This window comes from Gracilinanus agilis, chromosome 4, assembly GCF_016433145.1.
Source record: "Gracilinanus agilis isolate LMUSP501 chromosome 4, AgileGrace, whole genome shotgun sequence".
Classification (NCBI taxonomy): Eukaryota; Metazoa; Chordata; class Mammalia; order Didelphimorphia; family Didelphidae; genus Gracilinanus; species Gracilinanus agilis.
This window is the reverse complement of record NC_058133.1, coordinates 359,713,524-359,732,918: the sequence shown is the minus strand read 5'-3', so window position 1 is coordinate 359,732,918 and position 19,395 is coordinate 359,713,524. Positions and strand designations below refer to the sequence as shown.

At 37.8% G+C, this 19,395-nt stretch overlaps 1 protein-coding gene across 1 annotated transcript in view; it reads left to right on the top strand.

Annotated features, from left to right (window-relative positions):
- Window positions 1-14,414, top strand: part of PPIL6 (peptidylprolyl isomerase like 6) — a 67,431-nt gene extending 53,017 nt beyond the window's left edge. Inside the window, exons 4-5 of the mRNA XM_044675406.1 lie at window positions 7,658-7,797; window positions 14,306-14,414. Coding sequence (XP_044531341.1) covers window positions 7,658-7,797; window positions 14,306-14,414 — 249 coding nt within the window. The remainder of the gene's footprint in view (window positions 1-7,657; window positions 7,798-14,305) is intronic.
- The last annotated feature ends 4,981 nt before the right edge of the window (window positions 14,415-19,395 follow it).

Sequence of the window (19,395 nt, the reverse complement as noted above, 5' to 3'; positions counted from 1 at the left end):
TATTATATTATATTATATTATATTATATTATATTATATTAATTTTTTGATCTATTAGCAGAAGTAAATATCAGACATAATTAGGTCTAAGCAAACTTCCAACCAACAAAAATGGCTGCTTATTTCCTAACATGTCCTTATTTTGCATCTAGAAATAGTGTCTTGTGGTTGTTGTTCAGCATTTCAGTCTTCTCTAGTCCTTTGTGGCCCCATTTGAGGTTTTCTTGCAACGATAATGGAGTGGTTTGCCATTTCCTTCTCTAGTTCACTTTACATATGATAAAACTGAAACAAACAGGATTGTGACTTCCTCAGGGTCACACTGCTAAGAAATCGCAGGTCAGATTTTAACTCAGGAAGATGATTCTTCCTAACTTCAGGCCCACTGTGCCATTTAGCTACTCAGAACTAGTGTGCACAGCCACAATTCAGAAATGCCAATTAGCTTTAGTATTTTCTACTTTATCAGTGATCTGTAATTGACCACAGTGGGAGTACTTGAGTCCTACATGCTTATATTGTAGACTATATACAGAAACTAGCCTGTTTTAAATGGAGACAATTTGAGACATTTATTAAGATGAAATGAGAGAACGGGACAGCAAGGTGCTTCAGCGACCTTGGATAAATCATTTAACCCTAGTTGTGTAGCCCTTACCACTTTTCTGCCTTGGAACCAATACTTAATGTTGATTCTAAGACAGAGTTTAAAGTTTGAGAAAGGAAGAAAAGGGAAGAAGGAAGGAGAGGGAGAGGGAGAAAGTCAGTCAGTCTGGCCAGACCATGGAGCCAAGAAGAGAACTAATCTATGAGTCAGGAAAGACTGGTTGAGGCCAGTCTTGAAGGGTTATCAAAACCAAACAGGAATTTACATTTTCTTCTAGATACTGTAGGGAGTTTAATGAGGAGGGGAAAAACATGGTCAGATCAACACTTAAGGAAAATCACTTTGGTAGCTGACTAAAAGATGAAATGGAATGGGAAGAGACTTGAGCCAGGGAGAACACCAAGGAAGATGCTGAAATGGTCCAGGTGAGAAGTGATGATGAGGTCCTGAATCAAGATGGTGACTGTAGGAGTAGTAAAAAGGAATGGATGCAAGAAATGTGGAAGTAATCCAATCTTAAAAGTTTAGGAAGCAGTTGATGAAGCAAGACTAAGGTTCAGATGAGAGTCTAGAGCTGGCAATATAGATAGGAAAGTCTACAAAGAGGACATAATTAAACCCATGGAAGCTGAAGTCATCAAATGAGAGTATGTGTAAAGAGAGAGCTAAGAATAAGATACAGCACAGAGCCCTAGGGAACACCTACAATTAAGGGGTGTGATAGAGATGAGTCAACAGAATGCACTGAAAAGGAGCAGTGTGATAGGTAGGAAAAGAATCAGGTGAGTAGTGTCACAAAAACCTAGAGAGAAGAGAGTATCGGAAAAGAGAAGGTAGTCAATAGTGTCAAGAAAAGGCAAGAAGAATGTGAACTGGGAGAGGGGGGGAGACCACATCAGATGTGGCAATTAAGAAATCATTTGGGGGGGGCAGCTGGGTAGCTCAGTGGATTGAGAGTCAGGCCTAGAGATGGGAGGTCCTAGGTTCAAATCCAGCCTCAGACACTTCCCAGCTGTGTGACCCTGGGCAAGCCACCTGACCCTCATTGCCCACCCTTCCACCTATAAGCCAATACACAGAAGTTAAGGGTTTAGAAAAAAAAAAAAGAAATCATTGGTAAGGGATTGAAAATAGGGTTTTGTTTTTGTTGTTTTGTTTTTAACAAAAGAGATCATTGATAACTTTGGAGAGAGCAGTTTCATGTGAGTGAAGTTAGTGATATCAGAAGCCAGATTACAAAGGGTTAAAAAGTGAGTGAGCAGAAGAAATGGAGGCAATGGATATAGAATCTAGTCTTTTTCTAAGGCTTTGAGAAAGGGGACAATAATTTGAGGGGATGGGAGAATCAAATGAATTGGGCATTTTTTTGTTATTTTTTTAAGGATTTGGATATTTGGGGTACATGTTTTAAGTATCTAGGAAAGAACTAGTAGATAGGAAAAGACTAGAGATTAAAGATAAAAAAAATTATTTCTCAGTTCCAAGTGGCTCCTCTTACCCTGCAAAGCATTGGTCTGTGTTGAACCTGAAGGACTGGGGAGGCTAGGGGTAGGGAAAGCGATATTCTGATCCAGAAAGACTTCTTCCTTTTGCTTACTAACAGGAGTTGAAATATATTCACCAGCTATCTGAGGAATCTGTGTGTTCCCAAAGTAGCAGTGAGCTCACTATGCATCCTCAAGCTACTCTCTAGTTCCACCTTCTGCTTTGAGTCAATAAAGAAAAGAAATGGATGGCTTTAGCCAGTCTCCCTGTCCACCTTGTTCCATTGTTCTCTGGCATAGGAGGACACAACTATCAAGCTGCCTGGGGTCAGCTAGTATTGGATAAAGATGAATTGCAATCGATTTGCTAATCTGATACAGTCAGCCATTAACATGGGTGAAAAGAAAGAGCAAATGACTCCTTCCCACACATTTTTTGTTTTCTACATGTCTATTTCCAGTATAAAATTCTAGCAAACAGCCCAACCTATTTATACCTTTTAGAAACGAATTGACTTTCTTCTTAATATAATTAAGGAATAGAAAGAAAAATTCACAGGCATCAAAATCAGGGGGAAAGTTTAAAGGTAACAATGATTAAAAAAAAACCCCCAACAATAATCTTATGGCCTGAAAACAGAAACATAGCACTTTTAGATGTTAATATTCACTTTTGGCTGATCTCTACTCACTGCAGTACTCTGTGAAGTGAATGGAATGTTTTTAATATTCTACTGAAATGATGTCTAGGAATTAACACAGTTACGGAAAGCCATTTAAGCTAAAGTGTTATTTTGTAATTCAGACAACAAATTTCCAGTAAGAACCCAATGGTCTTTAGTTCTCAAAGTCAGGTTCCACGTTAGTTATGACTATAGAGGTGTGGGTCTGGAGTCAGGAACACTTGAATTTAAATCCAGCCTCAGATACACACTGATGGTGTGGCACTGGGCAAGTCACTTCACTTCCGTTTGCCTCAGTTTCCTCAAATTACAAGCATAAAAAATAACAGCTACTACGTCCCAGGATTGTTGTGAAGATCAGACGAGATATTAATTGTGTAACATGCTTAGCACAATACTTGGCACACAGTAGGTGCTATATAAATGCTTATTCCATATTTCCCTCCCTAAAATGTTCATTTAATTCATTTTTAGCATAAATTTTAAATAATAGCTCTTGGGTATCATTTTAGGCAACTCTCCCAAACTGTAGCTTTCCAGTAAAATATGCCAGCCTGCTTTCCTCACCCATGGAGCTCTCAATGAAATCGCAAGTCCATTCTCAATTCCTCTCTCTATATTTTGCATACATTTAATGAACATTTTCTCTCCCTCCAATTCAGATACAGCCTTGTAACTGGAGATCATATCCCTGACTTAAAGCATTTTTTCTACCTATTTAGTTATTTAGTTTTTCCTTTATGGATTATAAGGTGATTCCTTCTGGTCTCCTTTGAATAAATATAAAACTCATTGAAGAGGTTCTGGGTGTGCCTTCCCTGTGCATGCCGTGAATTGTAGGGAACTGAAGGCCCTTCTTTGTATCTCCACTAAAGAGAGGCTGAAATATAGACTTAAGTCTAGAGCTGTCAATTTGTGGGTTCCCCTTTTCCTTCCTCACTGTGTGGTTCGTCCTTTATTAGAAACCACTGGCTCATAATGAGATAAAAATCAGGCTCATCTTCATTTAGACCCTGGAGACAAACTCATTATGATAAAAGCTCATGCCGCAAGTAAACAGAATTTTTTTTAAAAAGCAAGAAATTCCCCAGGAGAATGGCTTATGACTATTTTCCGGCCAAAGAGAAAAAGCAGAGATGGGGTCCAGATTCCCATAGCAGCAAGTCAGGGAAATCACAAAATTCTGTTCAGGAAGATGACTTCATGAGTAGGTCAGTGAGCCAAGCAAGGCTTCATCTATTCATCATACTCAAGGTAGCAGTGTCTGCCCCCTGCAATCATCTGGACACATCCACAGAGCCCCCTGCCCTCTTTCTACACTTCCCAGGATCTCTCCAACCTCCCCTTCCAGCGGAGGAAACCCCTTCCCATTATCCCCCTTGCAGATGAGAGCAGTACAGAACTTTCACTTGCATTTGTATTACTGAGTATCCTAATACTAATATTATAATATTATTTTATATACTTTTATTTATTTTATATTTTATATATTTATTGTATTAACAATATAACAATAAATACAAATAACAAATCAATATTAATTAATAATAAACATATTTATTATATTGTATATAATTTATATAATAATAAACAATATAAATATTATAAAATGAATGAATGATAAATAATAAAATAATATATTAAATATATAATATGATAAAACTGATAATAATATCCTAAAATACTCTCCTATAATGTGCTCATGACAAAAAATAATACTGTCCGCAGCAAAGGAAGTTTGAGGTCCACTGCTCTATAATGTCCTAGAGTTTGATGCAATCAGAACACTATCATCTTTACCATCTCTAAAAAATAGTTTTTCATTTTGAACTTTGCTCAGCAGATCTTCCATAACAGAGGCAAACACTCCTGTGCCTCCTTGCTTTTATGCCTGACTTAACAATATTGAGAGTCTTAAGAGTTATCTTTGTCGTTACATTTATCAAGGAATCTTGTAGGAGCTTAACAGGCATTAACAGGAGTGTGTTAGGAAGGCCTTTAGGACTTTAGTCCTTTAGGTCTTTGCAGGGGGCCATCAGGTCATATGCACTTTTGTAATCAACAAAATAAAATTTTGTAATAAAATTTTTGTAAATCAACAAAATAAGTAGGATAAGATCTTATTTATCTGTATTTTTCAGTTAATTTTGTGATTATAAAAGTGTAGTCTGGTGAGGATAATTGCTTATGAAAGCCTGACTGTTCCTTTCTCATATTTTCATTGGGTATACTTACTCAACAAATCAGCAATCATCTTCCAGATAATCCCTGATTGAGCACAACATAAAACAATTAAGTTTCATTAGTAATTATGAACTAGATGGAAAGGGAAAAAATAGATGCTTACTTATGCTTTAAACTTCTTCATGATTAAAGAATACCATGGCGATTGGTTCAAATCCAGTAAGAACTCTCTTTAATACTTCTCCCAATTTACTTTTCATTGACAAAATACTTTATCACCACCAAGAAACTTGATGTCCTTAGTAGTTGGTTTCATTTTGGTTATTTTTTCAAAAGTTACTTTCATCTACTTTACATATCTCACAAGTTAGATCTTTTTTTTTGAATCTTCATTTTACATTATAAAATTGCATACAGAATCCCAAAGAGATTTTAAAAAGGTGGTGGTGGGGGACCTATTTGTACAAGAACATTGATAGCAGCTCTTTGGGGTGGCAAAGCACTGGAAAGTAAGAGAACATCCATCAACTGGGGAATGGCTGAACAAATTGTGATATATGATTGTTGTGCTATAAGAAATGTTGAGCAGGATGATTTCAGAAAAAAAAAAATTGGAAAGACATTCATGAACTGATGCAGAGTGAAGAAAGCAAACCCAGGAGAACGTTGTATGGATTATTAACCGTGAAAGGCCTAGCTATTCTCAGCAATACAATAAATGATCCAGGACAGTTCTGTAGGACTTCTAACAAAGAATGCTATTCATCTCCAGTGAGTCAGAATGCAGATCAATGAATACTCTTTTTTCATTTTAAAATAAACAAATAAATAAAATTGTGTATAGACAACTTACCCCACTTGCCCTTGACCCAAATTTTCAGCTTTCACCCATTTTGTAAGCATTTTAATTTATAATTGCAGTTTTAAAATCTTCCTCTTTTAACAGAGTCTGGCATTAATTCTATGTTTTATTTCTATCTAGGACTTATCTTCACTTCCCATCTAACCGTTTCTGACCTTTAGCCTTCTCTATGACATCTCTATTTTCTCCCAGCCTCCATCTTCTGCCAGGCCCCAGTTTGGGTTTATCTGGAGTCCCTCCCTCCCCATTTCAGACTGCCTGACTTATTTGCACAGAGGCAATTACTTCCTGGCAGGGATATGTGTTAAACACAGAAGTATGACAGATGCAACATGTTATTCTCAACTTCTTAACCCACTCACCAGAAGCATGAGATCTTAGCCTGACCCTTTAAAAAAAAAAAAAAGGTCTCTTGAATAAACCACTAAAATTAAGCCTTCTCAGCTAAAGTCCTACCACCCCACCCCCACCCCAACCCTGCCTCATTGTGGTTTGGATTCTTAGAGGCTAAACTGTGGAGTACCAAGTTCTGTTAGGCCTCTTCCAATCTGAAAAGGTTTCCAAGTAATGGGTCCAAGAACAGACCCATACTTGGAAAACTAGCTTAGCCAAGTTCCAAGAGGCTCAGTCCAAAGATTAACCACCAAATTTGGGGGATTTTTTTGTCATTGTTACTTTATAAACATTATTATAATGAATGGAACATAATTAGTTGATTTATTGTCAGAAATACTTAGGATCAAACTACAATCTTAGAAGAATGATGGTTGGACAGTCCCTAAAAGACTTTTGGTTTAGTTTAGTTTTTTTTTTTTCCTAACCGAATGGGAGGATAATTTGATTCATAAAAAAGCATATGAATTATAAAACATTCTCCAAGGAAATGAAGTCGTATTTATTTAAACTATGTATAAAAACACAGTAGGCTTGGACAAGGGAAAAGATGAACCAATGATAAATCTCAGCTTAGCTTGTAAATACTTTCAGAGATAAGAATCATGTTTAATTGGCAGGTTGACCAGTTGCATTTAAACACTGCCCCTAACTTGCTATTGGGAAAACAAAAGTTTGTTCGCCTTCATTCTTAAGTAGGTTAAATTTTTCTTTTTTCATTATTAATTTAATTTAATTTTTGTATTATATATTTATATACTATATAAATTATATATTATATATAAAAATTATAAATTGATTATTTTTTAAAACCCTTACCTTCTATCCCAGAATTAATACTGTGTATTGGTTCTAAGACAAAAGAGTGGTAAGGGTTAGGCAATGGGGGTTAAGTGACTTGCCCAGGGTCACACAGCTAGGAAGTGGCTAAGACCAGATTCGAACCCAGGAACTCTCATCTCTGAGCCTGACTCTCAATCTCCTGAGCCACCTCACTGCCTCTCATTATTAATTTTATGAACAAACTATCTTATTTACCATTAACACTTCACCTTATCATAACAAAAATAGTAGAATGCATATTACTAGGACTTTACATCTGTTTTTGAAAAAGTATTTGGAAAAATTGAAAGGAATATGGAAACAAATCAAATGTTAAAAACTTGGCACTATACCCATAAACACTTACAAATGAAAATATGTAATCAGTATTCTTTTTGTTACTTATATATTATTACCAATTAAAACAATGGAGTGAATTAACTAAAAAGCATCATTTTAATATGGAAAATAGGTATCAATTGATAACACATGTATAACACAGTGGAATTGCTCCAGGAGTGGGGATGGGAAGAGGAGAGGGAGAGAACATGAATCTTGTAACCATGGAAAAATATTCTAAATACATTTTTAAAAGCATCATTTATATGATCTTCTGATCTTTCCTAGATGAGAGCTTTGCAGTGCTCCATGATAAAAGAGGGATTCTTGGTATGGCCAACCAGGGGCGGCACACCAATGGGTCACAATTCTATATCACGCTACAGAAAGCTCCTTACTTGGATCGAAAATATGTGGCTTTTGGGTATGTATAACAAGCTTAACTGTTTACCATTTTAAAATGTAAAATGATAGCTCAAAAAGATAGTGACAATCGTATTTTTTAATACCTTATATAGTGATAACCTTACATTGTGAAAACTGACATTTGAAAAAAGACAATAAAAAAATAAGAGAAACAAACTTCTAAAGGAATTAAGTTTCTTGTAGAAATATATTTTTCAACTATTGAAACCATTTGAACACTGCCTTTGTAATGTATCTAAGGCATATTTTACTCCGCATGTGTGAATAACCAACCCTAAATTACTGTGAAATGTTCTATAATAAAATTTTAGATCAGCATCACTAAATCCAGAACTTTGTGAAGGTAAAATTAAGTGAAGACATTCTTCTCATAGCTCATCAACTTTTATAATAAAGAGCTCAAACTACTCAGGTTGCTGGTGATGATAAATACTGAAATGTCTTAAATAACAATTTTAAGGAATTCATTTGCGATGTATCAAAAGGTGTTTAGACCTGAAATAGATGGTTAAGATATTACCTGGCATTGGCCTCATTTTTAGGCTTTGTCTTTATAGCCTAACTGTTCTAAAAATTGGACTCTGTTAATCCAGATGACCTTCATAAAGGATGGTTTTTGGTATGCTTTAGAATTGGGGTGAAATCTTTGCAATGCTGAAACTTCAAGTCATTTCACAAAGACACCCCCCAGCTCTTTTGAGGTTCTCAAGTCAAGTCAATGGGTATCCCTTTGATTTGGGGGTTTAATGACCAATGCCCATTGGGTTTGGTTAGAGAATAGGCCTCAGGTATATTGAGTTCCAGGTCCATATCATCAACTGCCTGGTAGACACCTCCATTTTGTAACAGATAACTTCTGGAAAAAGATGGAGAACAGCTTGAGTGACAGATCATCAGTTATAGAACTTGGGATTTATCCAGATGGCATGAGCCAAGGGCAAAAAGACAGTTGGAACCACCTCTATAAAAGCCCAGGGGCTCAGCCACTCAGGGTCTCAGTCTTGAGAAAGGTATTTATGGAGGATAGAGGGTGGGTAGGCCTATAGACCTGCAGATCCAGCATCCATACCCTATTGCCACAAGAAGTTCATTCGCCTATTACTAAACAGAGCTGAGAGATAACAAAAACACAGCTGTCAAGAAGATTATCACTAACCCTTCCTTTCCTTTGGTCTAGACCAGGGCCAGGGCTGACCAGGGAGGGGAGAAGAATCTCCAGCCAATTACCAACTTGTTGCTCACTGATTAGATTACTTTAACTCTCATTAGATATAGCATTGCCATTACCAACACTTCTTTCCTTATCCTGATTCCTACTCCCCTTGAATCAAAGCATTAAATCCAGTTCAAACTTGATTCAAGTGAAGACTGACATTCATTCCAAGAGCAAGTGAATAGCTACAGCTAAAAGGGGAAAGGATTAATCAAGATCCAAGTCAGTTAGCATTATCCAATCAAATGCCAACAACTAGCCCATTACCAACCTTTATCATTTAACCTAACCCCAAGCCAAGGAACCAGAGGAGCTGCTCAACAACATATACAGCTGCTCCCTCAATAACTTTGGCTTGGGCACTGTTTGTGGGGTCACGTGCTTAGCTGAGTTGATCATCCATAAGCCCTGGTGGTTACCAGCATACCTTGGTGGCTACCCAGGCAACACTATCCTCACTCAGCCTAGATCCATTTACCACCTGAGGATCTTGGGCCAGCTTGTCTGGCCCAGCTTTATAGAAGCACCTTCCTTCCATCTAGTTGCCCCACCACTTTGAGCAATAACAATTTGGATGTCTCATAAGCATCCCAAATTTGACAAATCCAAAACAGAACTCATTATCTTTTCCTTCAAGTTGATCCTTTTTTCTAAATTCACTATTCCTACTAAGGGTACCATTGTCTTCTTCTGTTTTCTCTTTATATTCTCTTGATAACAACATCGGCTCCCATAGGTTTAATTATTTTCTCTGTGCAAGTGATTCCCAAATCGATATATTTAACCTTAGTCTCTCCCCTGAGTTTCAGTCCCAAATCACCAACTGATTATTGAATATTTCAAAGCAGATGTCCCAGAAACACCTCAAACGCAATGTATCAAAAAAAAATTCCTTACCTTTCCCCCCCAAATCTACCCATCAGTCAAATTTCCTCCATCCTCATTTTTCCAGTATTCTAGGTTCATAACCCTAGCATTATGCCCAACTTTTCATTCTCTATTTCATATGGACTTAATTTTTTTAATTAAACATCAAATAAAATAAAAATTCCCAGATGATAGGGATTGTATATTATGAATCTCTATTAGATGTAACTTGCCTTTCTTTTTAAGTATACAGTAAATTCAATTACACTCAGAGCTGTTCTGCTAATTCATTTCCTATTTCCTTTTGTTCCCATTTATGTATTTTAAATACTTCAAAGACCCTGTCTCTTTTTTTAAATGATATTTTTGCTAACCCCCCAGTTTTTTTTTTAACTCTTACCTTCTTTTGGTTATACATGAGTGTGCTCTTATAACAATGAAGTATTTTACGTGATAATCAAAATAAAATTTAAAAAAAATCTTAACTTTCTGTCTTTTCAATACTAAGTACAGCAGTAAAGGCAAAGCAAACAAGATTAAATGCCAGGAACATAGAGCTATGAAGTGTCTGAGGCCAGTTTTAAACTCAGGACCTCCATCTCCAGGCCTAGCGACCTATCCCCTGAGCCACCTAGTTGTTCTTCCAGGTTGTTGTTTTTTAAAGGAAAGATAAAACTTCAAAAATAAAAACCAAATGTACATAATTAAGGGAGGAAAAAAACACTCACGCATTGACCATTTCTTAAAAGGTATTTCTTATTCTACAAAGCAAGACCATCTCCTCTGTTAAGATCACCCTCATATATCCGGTCAGCTGTGAAAACTTTCCATTTCTACGTATATAATATCTCTCATATCTGACTCCTTTTTCCTAATCACATAAACCTCTATCTTACCAGTCCCCAAAATCTCTTGCTGAGACTTCTGAGTTCCTCCTCACTAGTCTTCATCCTTCAGTTTTTCCCCACTCCAATCCATCCTTAACACAACTGCCAAAATGATTTTCTTTAAGCCCTGATTTAACTGTTATTCTTCTACTCACTAAACCACAGTGGCTCCCTATTACCTCCAGAATAAAATATTAAGGCCTCTTTACATAAAGCCTTTTACAACTTGGCCCCACCCCATCTTTCCAGCTTTCATCATTGCTTCCCTCTCTGCACACTGCCATCCGGACAAACCGGCCTTGGCCTTATCTCTGTTCTTCACCCGGAAACATTCCATCTCTCCCTCCTGGCTTGGCAAGTACTCCCTCCTCAGCCTTGTTTTGCATACTCCTCTTTTTCCTTCAAAAGGAAGCAACACACCAATGCCTAGAGAAAGCTTTTCTTGCACCTTTCAGCTCCCCCTTCTATTCATTTCATATTTATTTATTCTTAGCTGAGATAGCAATGTGGCTGGATCCCAAGAAAGAATGTTGGCTCCCTTCGACTAGAGATCATTTCCTTTTATTTTGTGTTTGTATTCCTTGTGCCTAATACCGAGCCTGGCACATAGAAGGTCCTGAACATAGGTTCATTCATTCATTCATTGATTCATTCTTCTCATCACCCAGACTAATGGCGACATCCCTGACTCGCCTTACCTCACCCCAAAGTCAGTCACCAAGTTCTATCAGTCCTGTCTTCCCCACATCTCTGACATCAGGTCCCTTCTCACCACTTACACAACCACTCTCCAAGTTTAGAGTTTGATCACCTCTTCCCTGGACTATTGCAATAACCTCCTAATAGTTCTCCTTGCTTTCCATTCTCTCCCCTCTCCAATGCATCCTGCACACTGTTACCAAGTTGATCATCTGTCGTGTCTGACGCTTCCTGACCCCATTTGGGGTTTTCTTGGCAAAAAAACTGGAGTGATTTGCCATTTCCTTCTCCAGCTTACTTGACAGATGAGGAAACAGAAGTAAAGTGAGCAATTTGTAAAATTATTGTTATTTGTATCTGATGCTTCCTGACCTTATTTGGGGTTTTCTTGGCAAATATATTGAAGTGGTTTGCCATTTCCTTCTCCAGATCATTTTACAGATAAGGAAACTGAGGCAAACAGGGATAAGTGACTTGTTCAGGATCACATGGCTAGGAAGTATCTGAGGCCTGATTTGAACTCAGGACCTCCCAACTCCAGGCCTACTGCTCTATCCAATGAGCCACTTAGCTGGCCCTTTCCCTACATTTTTTTAATTTAATCTAACATTTCCCCACTCATGTGTAAAAAGTTTCCAACATTTTAAAAAGAATTGAGTCTCAAATTCTCCTTCCCCACCCCCTCACTGAGATGGCAAGCAATCTGATATAGATTCTGTATGTATAATTATGTAAAACATTTTTCCATATTAATCTTTTGAGGGAAGGAAACTCAAACAAAAAAAATTGAAAGAAAGTGAAAAAAGTTTGCTTTGGTCTAGATTCAGACTCCATCAGTCCTTTCTCTGGAAGCAGATAGAATTTTTTTATCCTGAATCCTTTGAAATTGTTTTGGATCATTGTATTGCTGAGAATAACTAAGTCATTCACAGTTGCTCATCTTATTCTTGTCACTGAGTATAACTTTTTCCTGGTTCTACTCACTTCATTCTAATTCAGATCATGAAAGTCTTTCCAGAGTGTTCCGAGCTCCTCCTGCTCATCATTTCTTATAGCATAATAGCACTCCCTTATAATCCTTTATCATAACTTATTTAACCATTCTCCAATTGACAGGCATCCCCTCACTGTCCAATTCTTTGCCCCTACAAAAGGAGCTGCTTTTAATGTTTTAAAAGAACCTCTAGATTCTCCCTCTTTTTGTTTTATATCTCTTTGGGATACAAACCTAGCAATGGTATTGCTGAGTAAAATGGTAGGTAAGGTTTTATAGCCCTTTGGGCATAGGTCCAAATGACTCTAGAATGGTTGAATCAGTTCACAACTCCCCTATCAGTACATTAGTGTCCATTTTTCCACTTCTCCAAATCATTTTCTTTTTCTGTTACAACAGCCAATTTGGCAGGTGTGTGGTAGTACCTCAGAGTTGTTTTAATTTGCATCTCTCCAATCAAAAGTGATTTAGGGTATTTTTTGCATGACTACAGAGAGCCTTAATTACAGTCTGAAAACTACCTGCTCATATCCTTTCAGCATTTATCAATTGGAGAATTGTATACAATAGTGTTGACTTGGTTGTCTTCTTCTGAGTTTGTGTTTTTTGTCTTCCTTGTTTCCAAAAATAACTTTCTTTGTTGAATTTCCTTTTTTTTTTAACCCTTAATTTTTGGTGTATTGTCTTATAGGTGGAAGAGTGGTATGGGTGGGCAATGGGGGTCAAATGACTTGCCCAGGGTCACACAGCTGGGAAGTGTCTGAGGCCGGGTTTGAACCTAGGACCTCCTGTCTCTAGGCCTGACTCTCACTCCACTGAGCTACCCAGCTGCCCCCCGAATTTCCTTTTTATTTGCTCATTTTCCAGCCTTTTTCTTTTCTTTTAACTTAAAAAACAAAAGCTGCTCAAGTTGGGCTCTCTAACTTTGGTGAAGGGAACACTGTCCCAAGCTTTGGGTTCTTTGTTCCAGCTGTCTTCAGAGATAGCTCTAGGGACATATGAGTTTTCAGTCCTTCCAAGGTGTTGTAAGAAGAGGTAAATTTAATAATCTCCTGCCTGTACTCTGGTCTGTGAGTAGCCCCAAGCACTCTTTTCATCCTTGGAACTATGACCAGAGAGTTTCCTGTTTTTCTGTGGTTACAAGACCCTGAGATCCCAACCCAGGACTGCAACCTGGATCTGTGGATGGGCAGTGCCACAAAAGTCTCACACTCAGAGCCAGAAAAGGGAACTCTGTGATCTCCTGAGCAGTCTTCTGATACCCCACCCTTCATTCTCTTAGTATCTATGGCTAAGAGCTCAGGAAGCCTTTGCTGCTGACTCAGCAGTGCTCAAGAAGTGGTGCTTTGCACTCCACTTCTACCCTGGTGAATAGATCTTTCATGCCAGCCTTCTGAGTTGTTTTGGGCTAAAAAAATTATTTCACACTATCTTTTTGTGGATTATGCTGCTCTAGAATTCGTCATGAAATATTATATCATGGTTGTTTGGAGAGTTGTTTGGTAGAGATCGGGCAGGTCTGTATGCCATCTCTGCCTTCTTAGGCCTATCCCTTTTCCCCTTCTAATGTACTGCCCTGCACTGGAGAAATTGCTTTATTTTCCCTTTATATATATCTTGAATTTACTTATCTCTGGATACGTTATGTCCCCTCGAGAGCACATAAGCACCTTGAGGATAGGACTGGCTTGGGTTTTGTGTTTCTGGTATAGTACCAGGCACATGGTGCCAATACAATGCTAATTAATTGAACTAAGTTGGACTGCACACTGAAGGCCTAGAAGAGTAAATGAGTGGCGAGACCTTGTGGTTGAACTGATTTTTATCGGGTTTTTTCCCTCTACAGACAGCTGATTGAAGGAACAAGAGTTCTTCAGATATTGGAAGTAGCAGAGACAGTCAATGAAAGACCTGTATATACTTGTAGAATTACCAACTGTGGAGCCTACAACTGATAATATCAAGATGGATACTTCTCCCTGTAGTTTACTATTACTTTTCCTATTATCCTTTTCTAAAATTTGACAAATGATATTTGAAAACAAGTAATAAAACTGGGATCCCAACATATTTTTGGAATCCCATAACGTCCACCTTAAGTAAATAGGGCGTTCTGTTATTTGCATCTACAATGAACTTACCTTTGTTAACTCTTAATTTAAAGTGATGTGGCAGTATACAATTCCACAGAAGAAATGCTTTCAGTTCATTGCTTCTTTAGTTCCAGGAGAGAATCCCTGAGTATTTGCTCATATTTAGAATTAGCTCAATTAAGGGACATTCTTTATGCTATACTTAAGAACTATGTTATCTATGAAAACTGCAATTCTACAGTGTCCTATATATATATAAAAAAAAGCAGGTACTCCTGGTGTGATTTATCAGTGACCGAAAAACTTGTCACTGGAGAATGCACCCGATATCAAACATATACTCTGTTAGTATGAACGGACTAACAAATTTATCCAGGTACAAGAAGGACACTTTGAAGATAATTACTTTGGCAGTCTGGCACAATAGTTACCAATGGTATGCAGAATAGCTGTGACAGCCTCCTATTCCTTAGTGTCAGTCCCACTTTTGTCTTTTTCTGTATAAAATCTTTAGCTATTGGTTATTATGAATAAAAGTTCACATGACTATCATTTAGAAACACTCAGAGTGAAATATCTGTCTGGAAATGATTTTTCTATATAATTTGGAGAAATGAGTTTTTAAGATACAAAATCTTCAACTCAGAGGTACTTGCTAAAGAATGTGTTTTATTGATAGGAAAATATTCTCATGAGACCAAGATAACCTCAAATATAAAGGTCCTATAATTTCTCTAAGATCTCCAAATATTTCAGTGTTAATTTTCTGAAAAAAAAATCTATAAATACAAGAATAAAGGAATTCTAATGACTTATAGACAATTTCAAGTTTCTCAAATTCTGATGTTGTTTTGGTTCTCTCTTCCTCATAATGATATATTACATATGGTAGGACTTCATTCTACTTGACCAATATGTTCCAAGACTCTTCTTTCTTATAAGTTGAAAACTGAGGTTAATGGCATTTAGTTCCATTGCATGTTACTTAATAAGTTACTTAATAAGTATTTCTTCTACAAACATATATGGGCACTTTACAACTTTTCTTAGATAAGAGCCACTAACCTCACTACTCTTGTACTTTGGGCCATTATTAACAATTAAATTGTGTTAATGAAATGAAGAGAAGTACTGCTCTGATGTAGACACGTGGTGTTGCAAGTGAAAACTCTGGACAAAGACCAATGCAAGAGCTAATGTTTGGTGCAAAACAGTGTAATGACTCACATGAACTCTTCTCAGTGTGAGAATAGCATGACTGGGCAAACTGCTTAGAGACTCTATGCCACTTGGGAAATTGGTGAGGATTTAACATGTAATTAAAATGTTTATTTTATGTATTTTTCTGCCCTTATTTTTTTCATTTGCCAATTATGTATACTTGAATACACATGTGTTGAGTTCATGTAAAATGAGGTCCTACTGTCCTCCTTTCGGGCAGCTTATGGGTTACTAGACTAAAGTAGAAGTCTAGAAGAAAATCTAGAACTGGACAGACTTATAGAGGCTATAAAGTCCAACACTCATTTTACAGAAGAGGAAAATAAACGGCAAGGAGGCCAAGACCTGTGTCTTCTGACTCAAAATCAGGTGCTTCTTCCATTGTACATACATACTATGTTAATGAAGAACTGTGGCAGCTTTACTGTCACTGATTTTTGAGGGTTTAAAGTAATTCTCAACTAAATATTTAAAATTCCAGTTGAATTCCTCCTCACACACACCCAGTTCTTCAGGTTTTGCTGCCACCAAGTACAACTACTTTGTGACAATGCTGAGCAATCAAGCAACTGAAAGTTGCCTCCCTTTGGAATCAAAGATCACTTAGCCAAGTTTTTGTAGTTTTTAAAATTTTTTTAACATTTATCCCTTAACAAGCAATGAACTGAAATAAAATTTTAACCACCAGGGGGCATCAACACCCCACTCTGATAGCATCCAAGTTTGGAACCAGGCACCAGGAAGGAGGGAGGCAAAAGAGCAGTTATGTTTTCCCCCAGAGGGAGCATTGGGAAAGTGCCAAGAGTTATGGTGCCTGTGCTTACCTTGGGATGCGCTGCTCCCACATAGCCCTGGTCCTCATAACTAACTGCTTTCTCCTGACTCTGCCTCCTCCTCAACCACCAAATGCAACTCTGCCTCGAATTCAATTTTTGCTTCAGTCAAAAGACACCAACCAGGGAAGCCATCTTGGTCCTCTTGGAGAAGGAAGAACCACCACCACCACTTTCTCTTCTTTCTGAAGAGCAGCACTTGCCTTTTTAGTTCAAGGCTATAATTCTCAATGTTTTCTTCATTCCATGAACTCCTTTCAACAAAATAACAAATGTGTTGTGAACTCCCAGAGTATTTATATATATATATATTTTTTTTAACCCTTGTACTTTGGTGTATTGTCTCATAGGTGGAAGATTGGTAAGGGTGGGCAATGGGGGTCAAGTGACTTGCCCAGGGTCACACAGCTGGGAAGTGTCTGAGGCCGGGTTTGAACCTAGGACCTCCTGTCTCTAGGCCTGACTCTCACTCCACTGATCTACCCAGCTGCCCCCTTAATATATATTTTTTAACCCTTACCTTCACTGTATTGGTTCCAAGGCAGAAGAGTGGTAAGGACTAGGCACTGAGGGGTTAACTGACTTGCCCAGAAGTATCTGAAGCCAGATGGAAACCCAGGATCTCCAGTCTCTAGGGCTGGCTCTCAATCCACCTAGCTGTCCCGGTTTAATCTACTAGTCATAATACTCTTTTAAATGTATTTACTAGTTGCTATAATAACTACAGTGATCATTTTTGTACACCATTCCTCCCCAGTCCAAATTGCTGCAGGAATGAACCTGTGGTGTTTCAATATGTACCTGCTATTTGTCACAGAGGAAAAAATATATTTATAACATAATTAGGCAACTATTTACTGCTTAAAGTGCCACTAAAGAATTTTTAGCTTAACTCTCAGATCATCATTGAACCTTTAAAAGGGTCAAGGAAACACAGCTGTAAGGAATATAGCCAGTGCAGTTTTATCCCATCAGAATAATTCTCAATTCAAGCAGAACTTCCCCACTCCTTCTTGAATCTGCCAAATTTTATTGAGTCTTAGTCACTTGAACGGGATAGAATGAAATAAACCATACAAGAAGCAGAATTATATGTCATTATAAAGAAAATCTTTATATTTCCTCAGGGATACTCTGCCCAACTTAGGACTCATGGGTTTTCAAATTGGTTCCCCAGTAGGTTGACTACCTCAGGGTTCTAGATGTACTCCCTTAGAATTATGCTTCTAAAACTCTATAGTTCATGAACCCCAACAGGTCTCTTTCCCATTAGTAATTAGCCAGTTGGACATGATTAGCTCTTTTTTAGCAAAGGCATTTGCCAAAATGTTATAGTAGGGGCAGCTGGGTAGCTCAGTGGAGTGAGAGTCAGGCCTAGAGACAGGAGGTCCTAGGTTCAAATCCGGTCTCAGCCACTTCCCAGCTGTGTGACCCTGGGCAAGTCACTTGACCCCCATTGCCCACCCTTACCACTCTTCCACCTATGAGACAATACACCGAAGTTAAGGGTCTAAAAAAATGTTATAGTAAAAATGGGAACTACAACAGCATTCCCTTCATAAAAATGCAATGTGCTCTCCCACAAATATTTATAGCATCCATGGAAAAGTGAGCACAGAAGACTGGCAAATGAGGCACAATTATTGAATATGTGTATGACAAAAGCAACTCATAGCTCCTACTGCAAAGCCTCGAAATCCTTTCTTTCTTCATGAGGTCTTCACACAGCTTTCTTTAGAAAGAGCATCTTGACTGTGCAGGCTGTTGCTGAGCTGGGTTTTAGGAGCTGCTCCTTTCCATTATCATTCAACTCTTGACTGGCAGATCCACAGACGATTGGCTCTTTTCTGCTTCCAAGTTCCAGAGGAACATTGCTCAAAGCTGCTTCCTTCCTCAACTGACTTTTCTCCATCTCTCTAGTCTGCATCTGCTCCCTCAATTATTCCTTGAATTCTCTCAAACTTATAAATTCTTTGACATCTAGATGATGTTTCTCCCCCTCTTGGCAAGTACCTATTAGATATCTTAGTCGATGGGGAAAGAGAGAGGAAAGGAAAATTCTCTCCTCATTCTCTCCGCAAGAACCTTGTTCCCAAAACCTTTAACTCCTAGAATGTCCTTGAGTTTAGCTATTTAAAGCTTTCCCAGAATGTGATAAATTTTTGCTTAACCAATCAGTTCCCTTCTGACTCAATCAGATAGTAAAGGAATCATTTGGGAAGGGGGCAATTTTACTATTATTTAAACTAACATCAACTGTTTCTAAATCTTATGACTACATTAATTGGGTGGGGAGGATTATATCTATGTTTATATATCTATAACTGTAGATAGATAGATGGATGGATGGATGGATGGATGGATAGACAAGTAGATAGGTGGATAGATACATAGATAGATGGATAGATGGATAGATAGATAGATAGATAGATAGATAGATAGATAGATAGATAGATAGAATGGAACAACTATCATATAGCTGCGTCTTTCTCATACTCTGGCTACCCTCAAATCAGAGCTTTAAGAATGCCAGTTTTGTTGTTTAGCCCTCCCCTCTCCCAGCTTTTAAAAAAGTAAGCCTTTATAAAGCACTAATAGGTGCCAGGATATGCTAAATGCTTTACAAATATCTCATTTGATCTTCACAACAACCCTGAAAGGTTAAGTGCTGTCATTATCATCATCACCTCCATTTTATAATTGAGGAAACCAGTTAAATGACTTGCCCAGAGTCACATAGTAAGTGTTTGTGGCCAGATTTTGCTAGGTCTTCCTGCTGTGGGTCCAGT